Here is a 17961-nt window from a genome sequence, read left to right on the forward strand (position 1 = left end):
CCCCATGCAGGTGGGCACCAGGGGCTTGAACCTGGGTCCCTGTAATGTGTACACTTGACCAGGTGCACCATGTCCTGCCTCTGCATATTTTTCTTATTCATTTATTTATCATCTTCACTGCTCTGCTTGACTTTTTCAATAGAAACAGAAAAAGAAAGAGAGAGAGAGAGAGAGACACCACACCACCAAAGCTTGCTTCAGTACAGTGGAAGCCAGATTTGAACTTGGGTCATACACATGGCAAAAGCAACACATTATCCAAGTGAGCTATTTTGCAGGCCCTGCTATCTTTTCCTGGTTATTGGACTTACAAGGTGGATCTACTCCCCAAAATCTAAGGAAGAATAAACATAGTCTCACCATCAGCAGATGCCTTTAATTGAGTCAGGTATATAAATGTGGTCAGTGCTGTTCTGCTTGAATTAAGACCTAAGGGTTTATATACAGAAGTGATCCCTAAGAAGAGCTGGCCTTGGATAGGCAGAGTCATGCTGGAGACATCCATCAATGTCCTCCTCTTCATACTTCAGTTGCTAGGTATGGTTGAAGCTAGATGCTGATCCTAATTCCACTCAGTTTTATGGAATAATCAGCCTTCTTTCTTTCCTGACCAGTTTCCAATTATTTGTGCATTTCCTCTCTAAAATCTACAGAGCAGAGTTAAGCACTACCTTCCCTTTTAATTTTATAGCACATTTGAAAAAGCTTTGTAGCAAATGGAGTAAAATGACAGAATCTCAAGCATGAAAAAAGACTATTTCCTTGGGTCAGGGAGATAGCAAAGTGGTTATACAAAAGATTTTCAAGGGGGCCGAGCAGTAGTGCACCCAATTAAGTGCGCAAGGCGCTAAGCGCAACATCTGGATTCCAGTTCAAGCCCTCAGCTCCTCACTTGCATAGGGGTCACTTCACAAGTGGTGAAGCAGGTCTGCAGGTGTCTTTCTCTCCCCCCTCTGTCTTTTCCTCCTCTCTCAACTTCTCTCTGTCCTGTCTAACAACAACAGCAGCAATAACAATAACAAAATGGAGAAAATGGCCTCCAGGAGCAGTGGATTTGTAGTGCAGGCCCCAAGTCCCAGTGATAACCCTGGAGGCAAAAAGAAAGAAATAAAGAAAGAGAGAGAGAGAGAGAGATAAATTGGAAAAGAAAGGTTTTCATGCTCCAGGTCCCCCAGTTCAGTCCTCTGCACTACTGTGTCAGAGCTGAGCAGTGCTCTGGTAGAAGTAAATAAATAAATAATAATGATCCAAGGTGGGATTTATGAATCTTGTTTGTCTTACTGAATTACCTGAGAGATACTGCAGTCAATATTACCTGGAAGTGAAGTGGCAGTGGAAAACATACAATTTACCCAAGGTAGCCAGTCATACAGTTTTATTTTTAAAAGGAGAAGAAAGTTCTCTTGTTGATGGTATGCAAGCAAAGGCAACAGTCAGCCTTTTCCGTGGCTGATCCATGCAATTCTTGAGTAAAACTTAAGCCTAGGTTACTCTGATAGGACTTATAGGAGTAAGACATATGTGAATACAGTGATATTAGATCTGTGTCATTCTGAATAATAAAATAAAGATTATGGTGGTAATATTGGTCCCTCAAGTACTGGTATTTAAACTTTAAAAATCAATCAAGAGAGAAGATTAAGCGGCGTTTCTCTGGTACTAAAAATGTAAAGCTGAGACCAAATGATTCTACTTTCACAGATTTAAGATACAAAGGATGATATTTAAAGATATTAAAATGGCTATTAGATCCTCTTCAGTTTGTAAAGAATCTCCCATGAAGAACACTTAGAAGAAATCCCTGAGTACATCATCTAGTCTATTAGTATCTTCCTGCATAAACAGAGAGGAACAACTGAGAAGTTTAGCAAGCCATACAAAACCACATTCGGCAAAAGCTGTAGCTGGGTATAAGATTCCCACAGCAGAGCTCGTCCACCAGACCACTGAATGTTTTACAGGAGAAACAACAGAGTCACCAGATGCAATGATGCTATGGGGCCAGAACAGTGGGTTCAAGAAAACCAGTTTCTGATGGTTTCTCTGTTTTGTTTTAGCCACTCGATGTTGTTTCTCACTGTCTCCAACACTTGTTGTCTAGGTGTTTCTCCTGCTCCAGCCTCTGGGTATTTTGCAAAAAACGTCTCCATCTATAAGTGAGAGGGAAAAATTCAGGAAGTTATCCGAAGGTGCATTAGTCTTTAAGGGTTTTGCTGGTAACTGGGTTTGCTTCCTTTGGGAAGTTCAGTGTCAAAGTATAGCACTGAGCTCTCTCTCTTGGCATTGAAGTTAATTCCTTCCATCAGCAACCATGAGCCATGCCCTAGAGTGACTGCCAGCTGGCTGGGACCAAAGAAGCAGTGATGATAATAGGTGGCTCCCCTATTTCTACCTCTTCTGATTTCCGCGTTTCCTGTGCTCCCCCCACCCCTCAGAGTGGCTGGAGACTCCAGTCTGTGGAACGATTACTTCACTTAGACCTTTGTTCTTAGACCATGCTGTCTCCCCAGCCCTGAGTTCAGTTCTTAAAAGATTCACAAACAAATCTCTATTTCAACTTTGTTCTATCCTTCTGTCTCCCTCCAAACTTCTCTCCAGTACTCCACCACAGTATTATCTGCTACTAATAAAAGTAAGAACTGCTGGGAGTCGGGCGGTAGTGCAGCGGGTTAAGTGCACGTGGTGCAAAGCACAAGGACCCGCATAAGGATCCCGGTGTGAGCCCCCGGCTCCCCATCTGCAGGGGAGTCGCTTCACAGGCGGTGAAGCAGGTCAGCAGGTGTCTGTCTTTCTCTCCCCCTCTCTGTCTTCCCGTCTTCTCTCGATTTCTTTCTGTCCTATCCAACAACGACGACATCAGTAACCACGACAATAAAACAAGGGCAGCCAAAGGGAATTAAAAAAAAAAGGGGAGTCGGGGGGTGGCGCAGCGGGTTAAGCGCACGTGGCGCAAATCGCCAGGACCTGCGTAAGGATCCCAGTTCGAGCCCCCGGCTCCCCACCTGCAGGGGAGTCGCTTCACAGGTGGTGAAGCAGGTCTGCAGGTGTCTGTCTTTCTCTCCCTCTCTCTGTCTTCCCCTCCTCTCTCCATTTCTCTCTATCCTATCCAGCAACGACGACATCAATAACAATAATAACTACAATAAAACAACAAGGGTGACAAAGGGAATAAATAAATAAATATTTTTTTAAAAAGTAAGAACTGCTTCGATTCTTTTTCTAAACTCAGTTTCTTTTATTATTATTATTATTATTTATTTATTCCCTTTTGTTGCCCATTTTTATTGTTGTAGTTATTGGTGTTATTGATGTCATCATTGTTGGATAGGACAGAGAGAAATGGAGAGAGGGAGAGAGAAAGACAGACACCTGCAGACCTGTTTCATCACTTGTGAAGCAACTCTCTTGCAGGTGGGGAGCCGGGGGCTCAAACCAGGATCCTTAGAACTGCTTTGTTTCTTAACACATAGTAGGATGGTAACATTCTAATATCCAACCCTCAGAGATATGCAGACATTCCCCATTTGTCCTACATTAACAAACATTTCCCACCCTGGGAAGTGAGTATTTGAAACAGGAGCTATTTGGGCTTTGTTCTGAGTTTCCAACATTGTGAATTCTGAGTGGGATTGAATCTTAACCAACTTATTCCTAGGGGACATTTTTCAGAAAGGGCTAGAGAGACACTGTTATCTTCGGCTTTCTTGTCTTTTAAATTTTGTTTGTCTCTTGGTTACTTAAATGTTTTCAGTTTAGAAAAACCTAGACATACATTTCATTTGATACCAGAATTATTTTTTCCTCTCTGATTTTTTAAAATTACTTTTTGTGATCAGAATAGAAAAAATATAATTTCACCTGGTTAGAATTTTTTTTTTTAAAGCCCCCTTTTTAAAACTCTCTGACTTTGTCCCTTGCAGGAAACATAGAGAGGACCTTGTCTCCATACCTCCCAGAGCTGAAGTTCAGTGTTGAATGGCTCTGCTATGGTGACAAGGCGGCCGAGGTTCCTGTCATTGAGTGTAAACCTGAAGAGAAAGGGGTGTGAGAAAGAACATGAGTACCTAGAACTTCTTTCTAAAGATTCATTTATTATACAAGAGGTAAGTAGATAAAGTGAGAAAAGGAAATGACAGACAGATAGACAGACAGATAATAGATGGATATTGGAACATTATTTCATCACATGTAATGCCAAAGATGGTACCCAGGGCTCATGCATGAAAGTCCTTTGCCCTAAATACTGAGCCAACACCTCGCCTGTGGTACACAAAACTCAAGCCCCTCCCTCCCTCCCTCCCTCCCTTCCTTCCTTCCTTCCTTCCTTCCTTCTTTTTTGGATGTACACATCTGTGCTCATTCTGATTGCTTATTTCAGACTATCATCCTCCCACCATTTAAAAAGACTTGGGGGGTGGGGCAGTGGTACACCGGGCTAAACGCACATATTACCTAGCACAAGGATCCAGGTTCAAGCACCCACTTCCCACCTGCAGGGGAGTCACTTGACAAACGGTGAAGCAGGTCTGCAGGTGTGTATCTTTCTTTCCCTCTCATTATCTCCCTGCCCTATCTCAATTTCTCTCTGTCCTATCTTAGAAAAAAAAAAATAAATAAGGGGGGGGAAGGCTGCTGGGAACAGTGGAATCATAGTGCCGAAACAGAGCCCCAGTGATATTCTGATGGCAATAATAATAATAATAAAGACTTTGTAGTCTAGGAGGTGGCACAGTGGATAAAACACTGGACTATCAAGCATGAAATCCTGAGTTCAATCCCTGACAGCACATGTACCAGAGTGGTCTGGTTGTTTTTCTCCTATCTTTCTCATAAATAAATAAAATCATATATATATATATATATATGGACTTCTGTCCCTTCATGACACTCCCCTCACCTCTGATCCACTTTTGTGACCACCTTTGTTTCTTTTATTTGAAGTAGTTTACAGTACTATAAACACTTCAGGAGTAGTTTTACAACTCTTCAAAACAGATATTAACACACCACATCCACCATCAACAAGTACCCTCCACTACAGTTCGTTGCAATCTCTTCTTTTTTTGGTATTTTATTTATTTACTATTGGATAGAGAGAAATTGAGAGGGGAGGAGAGAGAGAAAGAGAGAGAGACAGAGTGACACCTGCAGCCATGCTTCACCACTCGGGAAGCTTTCCCCCTGCAGATGGGGACCAGGGACTTGAACCCCGGTCCTTGTACACTGTAATGTGAGCACTAAACCAGATGCGCCACCACCTGGCTCCCCATTACACTCTCTAACCCTGTAAGGCCGGGGCTTTCTGATAGCAGACTTTCAGCTGGAAGGCTTGCCTGCCTGTTCACCTCATCTTCAAGTCCTTTTCCTGCAGAATCAACCCCACCATCACTGAAGAAAGTCCTGAGTCCCCCCATCTTAAGATCTGTTGACCACATCTCCCTCTTCTGCTATGTGACTAGTTAAAAAAACATAGTGACAATTGTGTAATATTCAGCAGAAACCCAAGTAGTGAACATATTATTTATTATAGCGCATTGCTCCTTTGTGTCCTAAGGAAGTTGTTAAGCACATTTAACAAGAACCATGAGACTCTGCTTCAGAGATGTTTACCCATGTGTTATTCATGTGGTGAAAATCTTGAAATGATACTGTGAACAGCACTTGGAGACTGAGAAATAAACTGAAATATATTTAGACATTGAAATATTAACATTAAAATTATTAGGTTGTCAGAAACGTCATCACACTTTTTTTTTTTAAACATAGAAAAACACATCATGATTGTCTCAACATCAATAACATCAAAATAGCTGACATAAAGACTAGAGAAGAGGGCTGGGGACTTAGCATAATGGTTATGCAAAAGACTTTCATGCCTGAGGCTCCAAAATCCCAGGTTCAACCCTCAGCACCACCATAAACCAGAGCTAAGCAGGGGTCTGGTTGCTCTCTGTGTGTATCTATCTATCTGTGGATCTCTGTCATTAAAAAGAAATAAAGTGGCAGTCGGGCAGTAGCGCTATCGGGTTAAGCACACGCGGCACAAAGCGCAAGGACCATGTAAGGATCCCGGTTTGAGCCCAGGCTCCCCACCTGCAAGAAGAGTCGATTCACAGGTGGTGAAGCAGGTCTGCAGGTGTCTATCTTTCTCTCCCCTTCTCTGTCTTCCCCTCCTCTCTCCACTTCTCTCTGTCCTATCTAACAACGACGACATCAACAACAACCATAATAACTACAACAACAATAAAAACACAAGTGGGCAGGGGAGATAGCATAATGGTTATGCAAACAGACTCTCATGCCTGAGGCTCCTAAGTCCCAGGTTCAATCCCTTGCACCACCATAAGCCAGCGCTGAGCAGGGCTCTGGTGTTTCTCTCTCTGTCTTTCTCTCTCTCTTTCTCTGAATCTCTCTCAAAAAATAAAATAAATAAAATACTTTAAAAAAAAACCCACAACAAGGACAACAAAAGGGAAAAATTTTAAATTATTAAAAATTAAAAAAACAAACATCTAAGTCTAAAATAAATAAATGCATTTTATTTATTTATTTATTTATTTTAGGAAACATGATGCCAGAAGAGGATCTAGTGGGGGTTGAATTGCTATGTAACAAACTAGAAAATGTTATTCATGTACAAACTATTTTTTTTTAAATATAAATTTATTTCCTTTTTTGTTGACCTTATTTTACTGTTGTTGTAGTTATTATTGTTGTTGATGTCATCATTGTTGTTGGATAGGACAGAGAGAAATGGAGAGAGAAGGGGAAGACAGAGAGGGGGAGAGAAAGACAGACACCTGCAGACCTGCTTCACCGCCTGTGAAGCGACTCCCCTGCAGGTGGGGAGCCGGGGGCTCAAACCCGGATGCTCATGCTGGTGCTTGCGCTTTGTGCCACGTGCACTTTACCACTGCGCTACCGCCCGGCTCCCTCATGTACAAACTATTGTATTTTATTGTCAACTGCAAACCATTAATACACAAATAAAGAAATTAAAAAATAAAACATAAATAAGTTAATTTTCATTTAAAAAGAAAAGACATCCACAATATTGGAATATGGTGGTAGTAGAAGTGGTGGTGGTAGGGAGGGAGCAGGTTATAAAAACATCATGGGGGGAGTTGGGCAGTAGCTCAGCGGGTTAAGTGCACGCAGTGCAAAACACAAGGACCAGCGGAAGGATCCCGCTTGGAGCCTCCAGATCCCCACCTGCAGAGGTGTCGCTTCACAGGCGGTGAAGCAGTTCTGCAGGTGTCTGTCTTTCTCTCCCCCTCTCTTTCTTCCCCTCCTCTCTCCATTTCTCTCTGTCCTATCCAACAATAACAACAATAATAACTATAACAATAACAATAAAACAACAAGGGCAACAAAAGGGAATAAATAAATAAATATTTTAAAAAAACATCATGGATACTATGATTGCATTTTTTCAAAACATATTTCATAGATTTGTTTTTTTATTAGAAAGAGAGAATCTGAGAGGGAAGAAGGAGAAAGAGAGGGAGAGAGAAAGAGAGATACCTGCAGACCTGCTTTGCTATTCTCAAAGTTTCCCTCTGCAAGTGGAGACCAGGGTCTTGAGCCAGGGCCCTTGTGCATAGCACAGAGACTTGTGTCCTCTACCTGGTGTGTGGATACCTGGCCCCTGATTGCACCCTTCTAAATAAGCAAATAAACAGCTAGAGAAGAATGGCTCAAGTAAACAGAGTAGATGAGTGTTATTTCTAGGTTGCCAATTCATGGGTGATTTGCATATTCTTATTTTTGCTAAGTGCTGTTTTGTGAAAAACAATAGATTCCGGTTTTATAGCAAGAACATGGGAATTTTAAAAAGGAAATTGCATTAAGTTGCTGTAATGATAGATTCTGTGATCTACAGATTCAAAGGAAGCCTGCTGATTATAGGTAAGAAAGCACCTTTCCCCCTCAGCAGCCCTCTGTAATTTCTATAGTATTTCTCTTCTGCTTTGCTTAGAGTGACTAGAAATTAAAGGATAAACTGGGGAACTAGCAAAGAAGAGATTAAAGTCTACAACTACCCATATAAAAAATAGAAAGGTGAGAACAAAATGCAACCACCTCAAGAAAATAATATATAAAGTGAAACTTCTAAAGGGAAACAAGCTTTATTTTTATCATATTGATTTCTTTTCAAAAATAAGGATATCATAATGCCTACAGATTGTGGAAAAACAATTATATAAAACCACCTCCTTGGACTTAATATTTTAAAAATTTTCTGTTACTGATCTAAGAGTGATTCACAAGATTATAAGATTTTAGGGGTTAATTCCACATGGCACCCACTACCAAAGTTCTGTACTCCCCCCCCAATCAATGATTCTTAGACTTTATAGTAGTTACACAACTATACTATAGTGTCACCCCGAAAAGAAACAATTTTGGATGCACACACAACTGGAAATTAAATGCTTAGGAACTGACCTTGTTTATGAGGAAGTTTTCAGATGGTTTCAGTTAAGTGCAAATGACTTGGTTTCTCACCCATAGTCATAAATGAAAAGCTAATGTCATCACCCACACTAATGGCTTCCTGGGTCTATGCAGTTTCATGGTTCTGTCTAAGATCGTAGCAGAATAAGCAAAATCAAAAAAAAAAAATTTCAGATGACCTCACCAATGTGTCCTGGAGCCCCACCTCCCCAGAGCCCTGCCCCACTAGGGAAATATAGAAACAGGCTGGGGGTGTGGGTCCACCTGCCAACACCCACGTCCAGCAAAGAAGCAGTTACAGAAGCCAGACCTCCCACCTTCTGCTCCCCATAATGACCCAAGGTTCGTATTCCCAGAGGGATAAAGTATAGGAAAGCTTTCCAGGGAGAAGATGGGATACAGAGCCCTGGTGGTAAGAATTTTGTGTAACTGTGGCCACTGTACCCTATGGTCTTGTCAATATTTCTTTTCTTTCTTTTTTTTTTTTTTTTTTTGCCTCCAGGATTATCGCTGGGGCTCGGTGCCTGCACTATGAATCCACTGCTCCTGGAGGCCATTTCCCCCATTTTGTTGCCCGTGTTGTTGTTATTGTTTCCATTGCTGTCGTTGTTGTTGGATAGGACAAAGATAGAGAAGGAGAAGGCAGAGAGGCAGAGAAAAAGACACCTGCAGACTTGCTTTACCACCTGTGAAGCAACCCCTCATGCAGGTGAGGAGCCGGGGGCTCAAATGGGGATCCTTGTGCGGGTCCTTGTGCTTTGCACCATGTGTGCTTAATCCGCTGTGCTACCACCCGGATCCCCAATGTTTCCATTTTATAAATTTAAAACATGTAATTTCTTTCTTTTTTTTTACAAATATAATTTTTAATTATTTTTTTATATTTATTTATTTTCTCTTTTGTTGCCCTTGTTGTTTTTCATTGTTGTTGCAATTATTATTGTTGTTATTGATGTCATTGTTGTTAGGACAGAGAGAAATGGAGAGAGGAGGGGAAGACAGTGAGGGGGAGAGAAAGATAGACACCTGCAGACCTGCTTCACCACTTGTGAAGTGACTCCGACTGCAGGTGGGGAGCCGGGGGCTCGAACCAGGGTCCTTACGCTGGTCCTGCTCTTTGTGCCACATGCGCTTAACCCGCTGGGCTACCGCCTCGACTCCCTAAAAAATGTAATTTCTAAAGCATTTTTGCGGGCTGGGGAGATAGCATAAAGGCTATGCAAAAAGACTTCAATGACTGAGGCTCTGACCTTCTGGGTTTAATCCTCAGTGTCAACAAAAGACAGAACTGAGCAGTGTTCTAGTGATGTGTGTGTGTGTGTGTGTCTGTGTGTATAATATATATATATATATATATATATATATATATGTTTTGTTTTTTAATTTATGGCTAAATCTCAAACTTGCAAGGATAGTATTAAAGTGGCCAGTGGAAAAATAGCATTGAATTTAGAGGACCAGGACCAAGAATGCAAATATCTCTCTCCAGTGGAGCTGAAGAAATAAGCATTTTGAGGAAGCATCTATTTAGTGGATTTGCTCTTCTCTTTGCTGTTTCACATTAATATATATTTATTATTGGATAGAGACAGAGTGAATTTGAGAAGGGAAAAGGAGATAGAGAGGGAGAAAGAGACTGAGAGACACCTGCAGGCAGCCCTGCTTCACCACTTGTGAAGCTTTTCCCCTGCAGGTGGAGACTAGGAGCTTGAACCTGGGTCCTTGCGTACTGTAATGTGTGCGTTTAAGCAGGTACCCTACCACCTGGCCCCCTATTTCACTTTTTTAAAAAAATCTTTGTTTTTTTATATTTATTTTCCCTTTTGTTGTCCTTGTTTTTTATTGTTGTTGTAGTAATGTTGTTGTTATTGATGTCATTGTTAGGTAGGACAGAGAGAAATGGAGAGAGGAGGGTAAGACAGAGAGGGGGAGAGAAGGATAGACACCTGCAGACCTGCTTCACAGCCTGTGAAGTGATGACTCCTCTGCAGGTGGGGAGCCAGGAACTCGAACTGGGATCCTTGTATGGGTCCTTGTGCTTCGCACCATATGCGCTTAACCCTCTGTGCTACCACCTGGCTCTCCCCTATTTCACATTTTAAAACTATTCCCTAGGAAATACACTTTCCTTTTTAAGAGCTTCTAGAAATACCTGAAGTTTAATTATCTGGTCAAGAAAAATAAGAATTATCATCCATATAATCTAAATAGGATACAAGGTTCCAACTCAAGCCCAGTAACTGATGAGAACTAAATATATGCCTATTATCAGCTATGTGCTAGAAAAACAGGCAGGCTAATACTAGCTTATTTTAGCCAAACTATAAATAATGCCATTTAGACATCTCTCCAGACATCAGAAATCTATAGAGGTCAACTGGAAATAGTTCTTCCCAGAAGGGGAACTGTGCCTAAAGTTGACCAGGAGGCAAAGATGGCAATAATAATGACATCTCAGAGGCTGCAGAGATGTTAGAGAAAGTAGGGTTCAGAGAGGAAAAAAAAAAAGAACTTGTACATGACACACTACAAAGAGACTGAGGAGCCTTGGTTAATCAGTCACCTACCGGTGGACTAGATATTCCCAGTTGAGCTGTATCCAGTTCCAGGCCATGCTTTTTCCGTACGGGTTGTATGAAATATACCTGATAACTGTGAACACATCCTGACTTTTAATAACATTTGGGTCCTTGACCAACTCCAGGTACCTGAGAGAAGTCAGAGAAAATTCATAATCAACATTCAATGTTCAGCCTTCTCGAAATTATAGTAGAACATAGCTTTTATTCCGGTCATTCAAATCTTTTTTTTTTTTTAACTGGAGGGGATTAATGGTTTACCATTGATAATAAAACACATTAGTTGGTTCACATGTGACATTTCTCAGTTTTCCACATAACAATCTGACCTCCCCACCTAGGTCTTCTGCCATCATGTTTCAGAGTCTGGACTCTATCCTCATTCTAGAATCTTTTTTTTTATTATTATTTATTTCTTTAGTGGGGGATTAATGTTTTACAGTCAACAGTAAATACAATAGTTTGTACATGCATAACATTTCTCAGTTTTCCACATAACAATACAACCCCCACTAGGTCCTTTGTCATCCTTTTCCAGGACCTGTATTCCCCGCCCCCCTGCTGACCCCAGAGTCTTTTACTTTGGTGCAATACACTAAACCCAATCCAAGTTCTTATTTTAAAACTTCTGTCTATGAGTGGGATCATCCCATATTCATCCTTCTCTTTCTGGCTGATCTCACTTCACATGACTCCTTCAAGCTCCATCCAGGATAAGGCGAAGAAGGTGACTTCACCCTTTTTAATAGCTGAGTAGTATTCCACTGTGTATCTAGACCACAACTTACTCAGCCACTCATCAGTTGTTGGACACCTGGGTTGACTCCAAGTCAGTCATTTAAATCTTAATGTGCCAACTGATAAAATTAAATATAACAAACGACAAAAGATAATTCAAAAGCCATTTTTTAAAGAGACAGGAAGATGGCTTAGGGTTAGAACACTGTGCATATTTGTGTGAAGACAAGCATATTTGGGCTCTGCAATCAGAGATCAAGTAAGATATTCAGCCTGTTGAGGCTAACAGAAGAGGAAGACAAGAAGCTTTGGCTAAGTACATACATTAAACTGGGTCCAGGGGCCCAGGTTCAAGTCTCCCAGTTCCCACCTGCAGGGGGGAAGCTTCACAAACTGTGAGACAGGGCTGTAGGTATCTGTCTCTTTCTCCGTCTCTCCTGCCCTTTCTCCTATCAATTTATCTGGGCTATGAAATAAAGCAAATCAATATATATTTTTTTAAAAAACCCTCAAGTACCTTGACAGAAGACTAACACTCTTCACTGATGCCAACCCGTACAGTAATTTCTCTTTTTCCTGAGCTAAGGAAGATTTCTGGTATCGGTCAAGTGTGTAGTTCCACGAAGTCTCATTGCCAGAGTTCTGCATGCCATACCGATAGACCAAAAGTCTGAGATTCACAGGCACACTAGCAGAAGAAAAAGGGCATGAGAGATTTTGAATTCCTCACTGCTCAGTTTAAAGTTCCCTGCAAATGAAAATAGGGTGAACAAAATCACCTTAAATTTCCTTTAAGCCACTCCTCGAATAACTGAGAAGCACTGTTCAAGGCTTCCTGATCTTGCATCTTGCAGGCCAGCCCTAACACGGAGGCCCGGAGCAACCTGTGAAAGCAAACACACACAGAGCTGGGGTCTGGAGTGCTTTCCAACATGTGTCAACACACACAGAAAGCGAACGTATATGCACTTCTTAAAAGGAATTGGCAAGGAATCGGGAGTCGATGGTAGCGCAGCAGGTTAAGTGCATGTGGCACAAAGCACAAAGACCGGCATAAGGATCCCGGTTCGAGCCCCCGGCTCCCCACCTGCAGGGAGTCCCTTCACAGGCGGTGAAACAGGTCTGCAGGTGTCTGTCTTTCTCTCCCCCTCTGTCTCCCCCTCCACTCCCCATTTCTCTCTGTCCTATCTAACAATGACGACATCAACAACAATAATGACTACAATAGAAAATAAGGGTAACAAAAACGGAAAAATAAATATAAATAAATATTTTTTTAAAAAAGGGCAAGGAGTCACTTTGTGATGTGGTCTCCGGTATCACTCCATCCCAGATGATCTGCAATGGTCTTCACTTGCTCTCGGAAGTACGTCTGCAACAGAAGCACCCAGTATAATCAGCAGCCAGTCCCTGTCTGTCACTCTCCCACTGAGTCTAGTCAGTAGTCCCCCTGCTGTTCCTCTGCTTCCTGGGAGGGCTGAACACTTGCAGCCTGTCCTGAGCAAAGGGGTGCGTTCACTTCTTCTTGTCCCATGGTCATTTTTGCTTCTCTTCTGACAGTAGGTCAACTTGGCTCTTTTTTCTCTCTCTCTTTTTCCTTTACTGAAATCTAAAATATTCTAATTTGAATTTTATTTTTAGGACATTAAATCTGGACTATTTGGAATACTTGAGAATTGCATTATAAATAAGAATAATAATGTCACATATATTCATAGAATAAATTTTAAAAAGAAGACTGAGTTTGCCAAAGATTAAAGAACATTCTCAGAATCCTAGTGATTTCTGGAACATTTTTTTTTTAAATTCCTGCCATGCATCAGGGTTATAACTGGGGCTTAGTGCCTGCACAATGAAACCACTGCTCCCTTGGCAGTTCACTTCTCCTTCTCCCCCCCCCCTTCCCTCCACCCCTCCCTCCTCCTCTCCTCTCCTCTCCTCTCCTCTCCTCTCCTTCTCTCCTCTCCTCTCCTCTCCTCTCCTCTCTCCTCTCCTCTCCCCTCCTCTCCTCTCCCCTCCCCTTCCCTCTCCTACCCTCCCTTCCTTTCCCCTCAGCTCCCTTCATTATTTGATAGGACAGAGAAAAATTAAGATAAGAAGGGGAGATCGAGAGGAAGAGAGAAAGAGAGATACCTGCAGCCCTGCTTCACTATTTGTGAAACATCCCCCCTGCAGGTGGGATCTGGGAGCTTGAAGCCAGATCCTTGCACATGGTAGCATGTTCACTCCACTAGGTGTGCCACTACCCAGCTCTTCTCATATTTATAAAACCATGGGCTAGCTGCCTTTGAACTTCTGCTTCTTAGTTAATACGTGCAATAAACAGAAGAATCATTGGCATGCTTATGGATTGAGGAGATACTCAATCATGAAGTACTGATAACTCATATTCTTGTATCGCCTTAGGATTTCAAAGGGCATGTGTATCCGTTGCTTCTCACTATCCTATTAGCGTGGGCAGACAGCACAGACATCCAGACATGCAAATGAAATTCAGACTCGAGAACACTGTGTTGGAGAGAGAGAGTACAGTAGTAACACAACAGACTTCATGTCTGAACTCCCAGAGGTCTCTGAGCACAGCCCTTTGCCAGAACTGAGAAGTGCTCTGGGGGGCCAGGTGGCGGCACACCTGGTTAAGTACACACATTACAGTGCATAAAGTCCCAGGTTCAAGCCCCTGGTCCCCGCCTGTAGGGGGAAAGATTCACAAATGGTGAAGCAGGGCTGCAGGTGTCTCTCTGTCTCTCTCCCTCTCTATCTCCCTCATGGCTCTCAATTTCCCTCTGTCTCTATCCAATTATAAAAAAATAAAAAAATATATATATATATTTTTCCCTCCAGGGTTATTGCTGGGCTCGGTGCCTGCACCATAAATCCACCGCTCCTGGAGGCCATTTTTTCCCCCTTTTGTTGCCCTTGTTGTAGCCTCATTGTGGTTATTATTATTGCCATTGTTGATGCTATTCGTTGTTGGATAGGACAGAAAGAAATGGAGAGAGGAGGGGAAGACAGAGAGGGGGAGAGAAAGACACCTGTAGACCTGCTTCACCGCCTGTGAAGCGACTCCCCTGCAGGTGGGGAGCCGGGGGCTCGAACCGGGATCCTTATGCCGGTCCCTGCGCTTTGCGCCACATGCGCTTAACCCACTGCGCCACCACCTGACCCCCAATAAAAATATTTTTTAAAAAGAAGTGCTCAGGGGAGTCGGGCTGTAGCGCAGCGGGTTAAGCGCAGGTGGCGCAAAGCACAAGGACTGACATAAGGATCCCGGTTCAAACCCCGGCTCCCCACCTGCATGGGAGTCGCTTCACAGGCGGTGAAGCAGGTCTGCAGGTGTCTTTCTCTCCTCCTCTCTGTCTTCCCCTCCTCTCTCCATTTCTCTCTGTCCTATCCAACAACGACAACAACAATAATAACTACAACAATAAAACAAGGGCAACAAAAGGGGATAAATAAATAAATAATAAATTTTTAAAAAAGAAGTGCTCAGGCTTCTCTTTCTACCTTTCATGAAAAATATTTAATAGATATAATATTAAAATGATTATTTAAAAATATCTATAAGTAGTAAATGATTTGTCTAAGTTCTTTCACACAGTAAGCACCGACTTATGGGAGTCGGGCGGTAGCACAGCGGGTTAAGCGCACATGGCGCTCAAAGCGCAAGGACCGGCATAAGGATCCAGGTTAGAGACCCCGGCTCCCCACCTGCAGGGGAGTCGCTTCACAAGCGGTGAAGCAGGTCTGCGGGTGTCTTATCTTTCCCTCCCCCTCTCTGTCTTCCCCTCTCCTCTCTCCATTTCTCTCTGTCCTATCCAACAACGAAGACAGACAACAATAATAACTACAACAATAAAACAACAAGGGCAGCAAAAAGGGAATAAATAAATATAAAAAAAGAAACTTACATAAAACTTATATAAAATTACAGATGTCAGGAACAGGGCAGTGGTGCTCCCAATAAAGTGTACATGTTACAATGCACAGGAACCTGGATTCAAGTCCCCAGTGTCCACCTGCAGAGGGGAAGCTTCACACTTGGTGAGACAGTATTGCAGGTCTCTCTCTCTATATATATATATATATCTGTACCCCCACCTCCGCTCTCAATTTCTATCTGTCTCTATCCAAATAAATATGTAATATAATTTACATGTGTCCTGTCAAAGAGCTATAAGAATCACAAAGCATCGAAAGTTACAATAAAATCTGTGTGGAAACAACAGCAGGAAGAATGTTAAAAAATGCTCTATTGGGAGTCGGGCGGTAGTGCAGCGGGTTAAGTGCAGGTGGCGCAAAGTGCAAGGACGGGCGTAAGGATCCCGGTTCAAGCCCCCGGCTCCCCATCTGGAGGGGAGTCGCTTCACAGGCGGTGAAGCAGGTCTGCAGATGTCTATCTTTCTCTCCCCCTCTCTGTCTTCCCCTCCTCTCTCCATTTCTCTGTCCTATGCAGCAACGAATGACATCATCAACAACAATAATAACCACAATAAGGCTACAACAACAAGGGCAACAAAAGAGGGCAAAATGGCCTCCAGGAGCAGTGGATTCATGGTGCAGGCACTGAGCCCCAGCAATAATCCTGGAGGCAAAAAAAATAAAATGCTCTATTTCAGTATGGCTATTTCTTTCAACATAGATATGTTTAAAACAAGACTGGGTTACTATAGGTGATTTAAAATGTCTCCTTTGAATAAAGTTTTAGGAGTCCAAGAGGTAGCAAGCTCTCACCAAGTAGGGCAGGCTTCTTGCGGCTGCATGGTTCAGGCTTGAGTTCCAGCACCACATGGAAGGCACTATTGTACTGGGGGAAGTCAGTATGTCTTTCTCTCTGTCTTTCTTTCTCTGTCTCTTTATCTGAATGAAATATTACTTGGAGTGGCGAAATTGAGCATGCATGATGCCTGGGCTCTACAAAATTACTAGAGGAATATTAATCACAGTGTTGATTTATTTAGCCACCTGGGTTATCATTGGGCCTCAGTGCGAAACTTTACATCAGGCTCAACCTGATGCTGTTGACTGGCTACGGAAGAAGGGCAAACGCTAGAAGAAGAAGTGCCTGCACGATGAAGCCACGCTTTCCAGCAGCCACTTTTTCCTTAATTCTTTCATTTGTTAGGACAGAGAGAAATTGAAAGGTGAGGGGGAGACAAAGAGGAAAATGTGGAAGAGATGCCTGTGGTACTTGCTTCACAGCTTGTGAAGCTTCCCGTTTGAGGGTGAGGACCAGGGCATGAATCCAGGTCTTTGCACATGGTAATGTGTGTGTGTGTGTGTGTCATGAGGTGTGCCACCACTCAACCCCCAGCTACAGCATTTATTAATAAAATATTCTTCTGTTTTTAAATTTACTTATTCCCTCTTGTTGTCCTTGTTTCTTTTTATTGTTGCAGTTACTATTGTTGTTGTTGTTATTGGATAGGACAGAGAGAACTGGAGAGAAGAGGGGAAGACAGAGAGGAAGAGAGAAAGACAGACACTTTCAGATCTGCTCCACCGCCTGCGAAGTGACTCCCCTGCAGATGGGGAGCCGGGGGCTTGAACCAGGATCCTTACACCGGTCCTTGCGCTTTGCACCACCTGCGCTTAACCCGCTGCACTACCGCCAATAAAATATTCTTCTAAGTGGCATACAGAGCTGCAAGTATGGATACACTTCAAGTTGGAGGAAAAAAATAGGGAGCATCATCTGGCATTAATCAGTCAAGCTCCTGGGAGGTCAGAAATCTTTCAGCTAATGGTGAAACTTTTATTTTTAAGGGCCAAGCTGAGGTGGATCCAGTTAAACGCACATATTATCAAGTTCAAGGACCAGGGTTTGAGCTCCTGACCCTTACCTGCAGGGGGTCCACTTCATGAACAGTGAAGCAGGTCTGCAGGTGTCTATCTTTCTCTACCCCTCCCTATCTCCCCCTCCTTTCTTAATTTCTCTCTGTCCTAATAAAAAAAAAAATAGAAAGAAAAAAAAAAAAAGGGAAAACTGGCTGCCGGGAGCAGTGGATTGATTCAGAGTGCTGACACCGAGCCCCAGTGATAATCCTGGTGGCAATAAAACAAAAAAACAAAAAAGAAAGAAAGAAAGAAAGAAAATGAAAAAGAAAAAAAACTTTTATAAGAAGTAATATTCAAAGTGAAATAAGTCAGAAACAGAAGGATGAATATGGGATGATCTCACTCTCAG

At 42.5% G+C, this 17961-nt stretch overlaps 1 protein-coding gene across 2 annotated transcripts in view; it reads right to left on the reverse strand.

The window, feature by feature from the left end:
• Positions 1–1360: 1360 nt before the first annotated feature.
• The window catches only part of ENPEP (glutamyl aminopeptidase), a 76770-nt gene continuing 60169 nt past the window's right edge, over positions 1361–17961 (reverse strand). For both annotated transcript variants that reach the window (XM_007530778.3, XM_060186254.1), the window contains 6 exons: positions 13073–13146; positions 12554–12658; positions 12292–12462; positions 11025–11165; positions 3950–4028; positions 1361–2150 (listed from right to left, as the gene is read on the reverse strand). In XM_007530778.3, the coding sequence (XP_007530840.1) occupies positions 2016–2150; positions 3950–4028; positions 11025–11165; positions 12292–12462; positions 12554–12658; positions 13073–13146 (705 nt within the window). In that variant the 3' untranslated portion in view covers positions 1361–2015. The remainder of the gene's footprint in view (positions 2151–3949; positions 4029–11024; positions 11166–12291; positions 12463–12553; positions 12659–13072; positions 13147–17961) is intronic.

The sequence above is a fragment of the Erinaceus europaeus genome, chromosome 2 (genome assembly GCF_950295315.1).
Source record: "Erinaceus europaeus chromosome 2, mEriEur2.1, whole genome shotgun sequence".
Classification (NCBI taxonomy): domain Eukaryota; kingdom Metazoa; phylum Chordata; class Mammalia; order Eulipotyphla; family Erinaceidae; genus Erinaceus; species Erinaceus europaeus.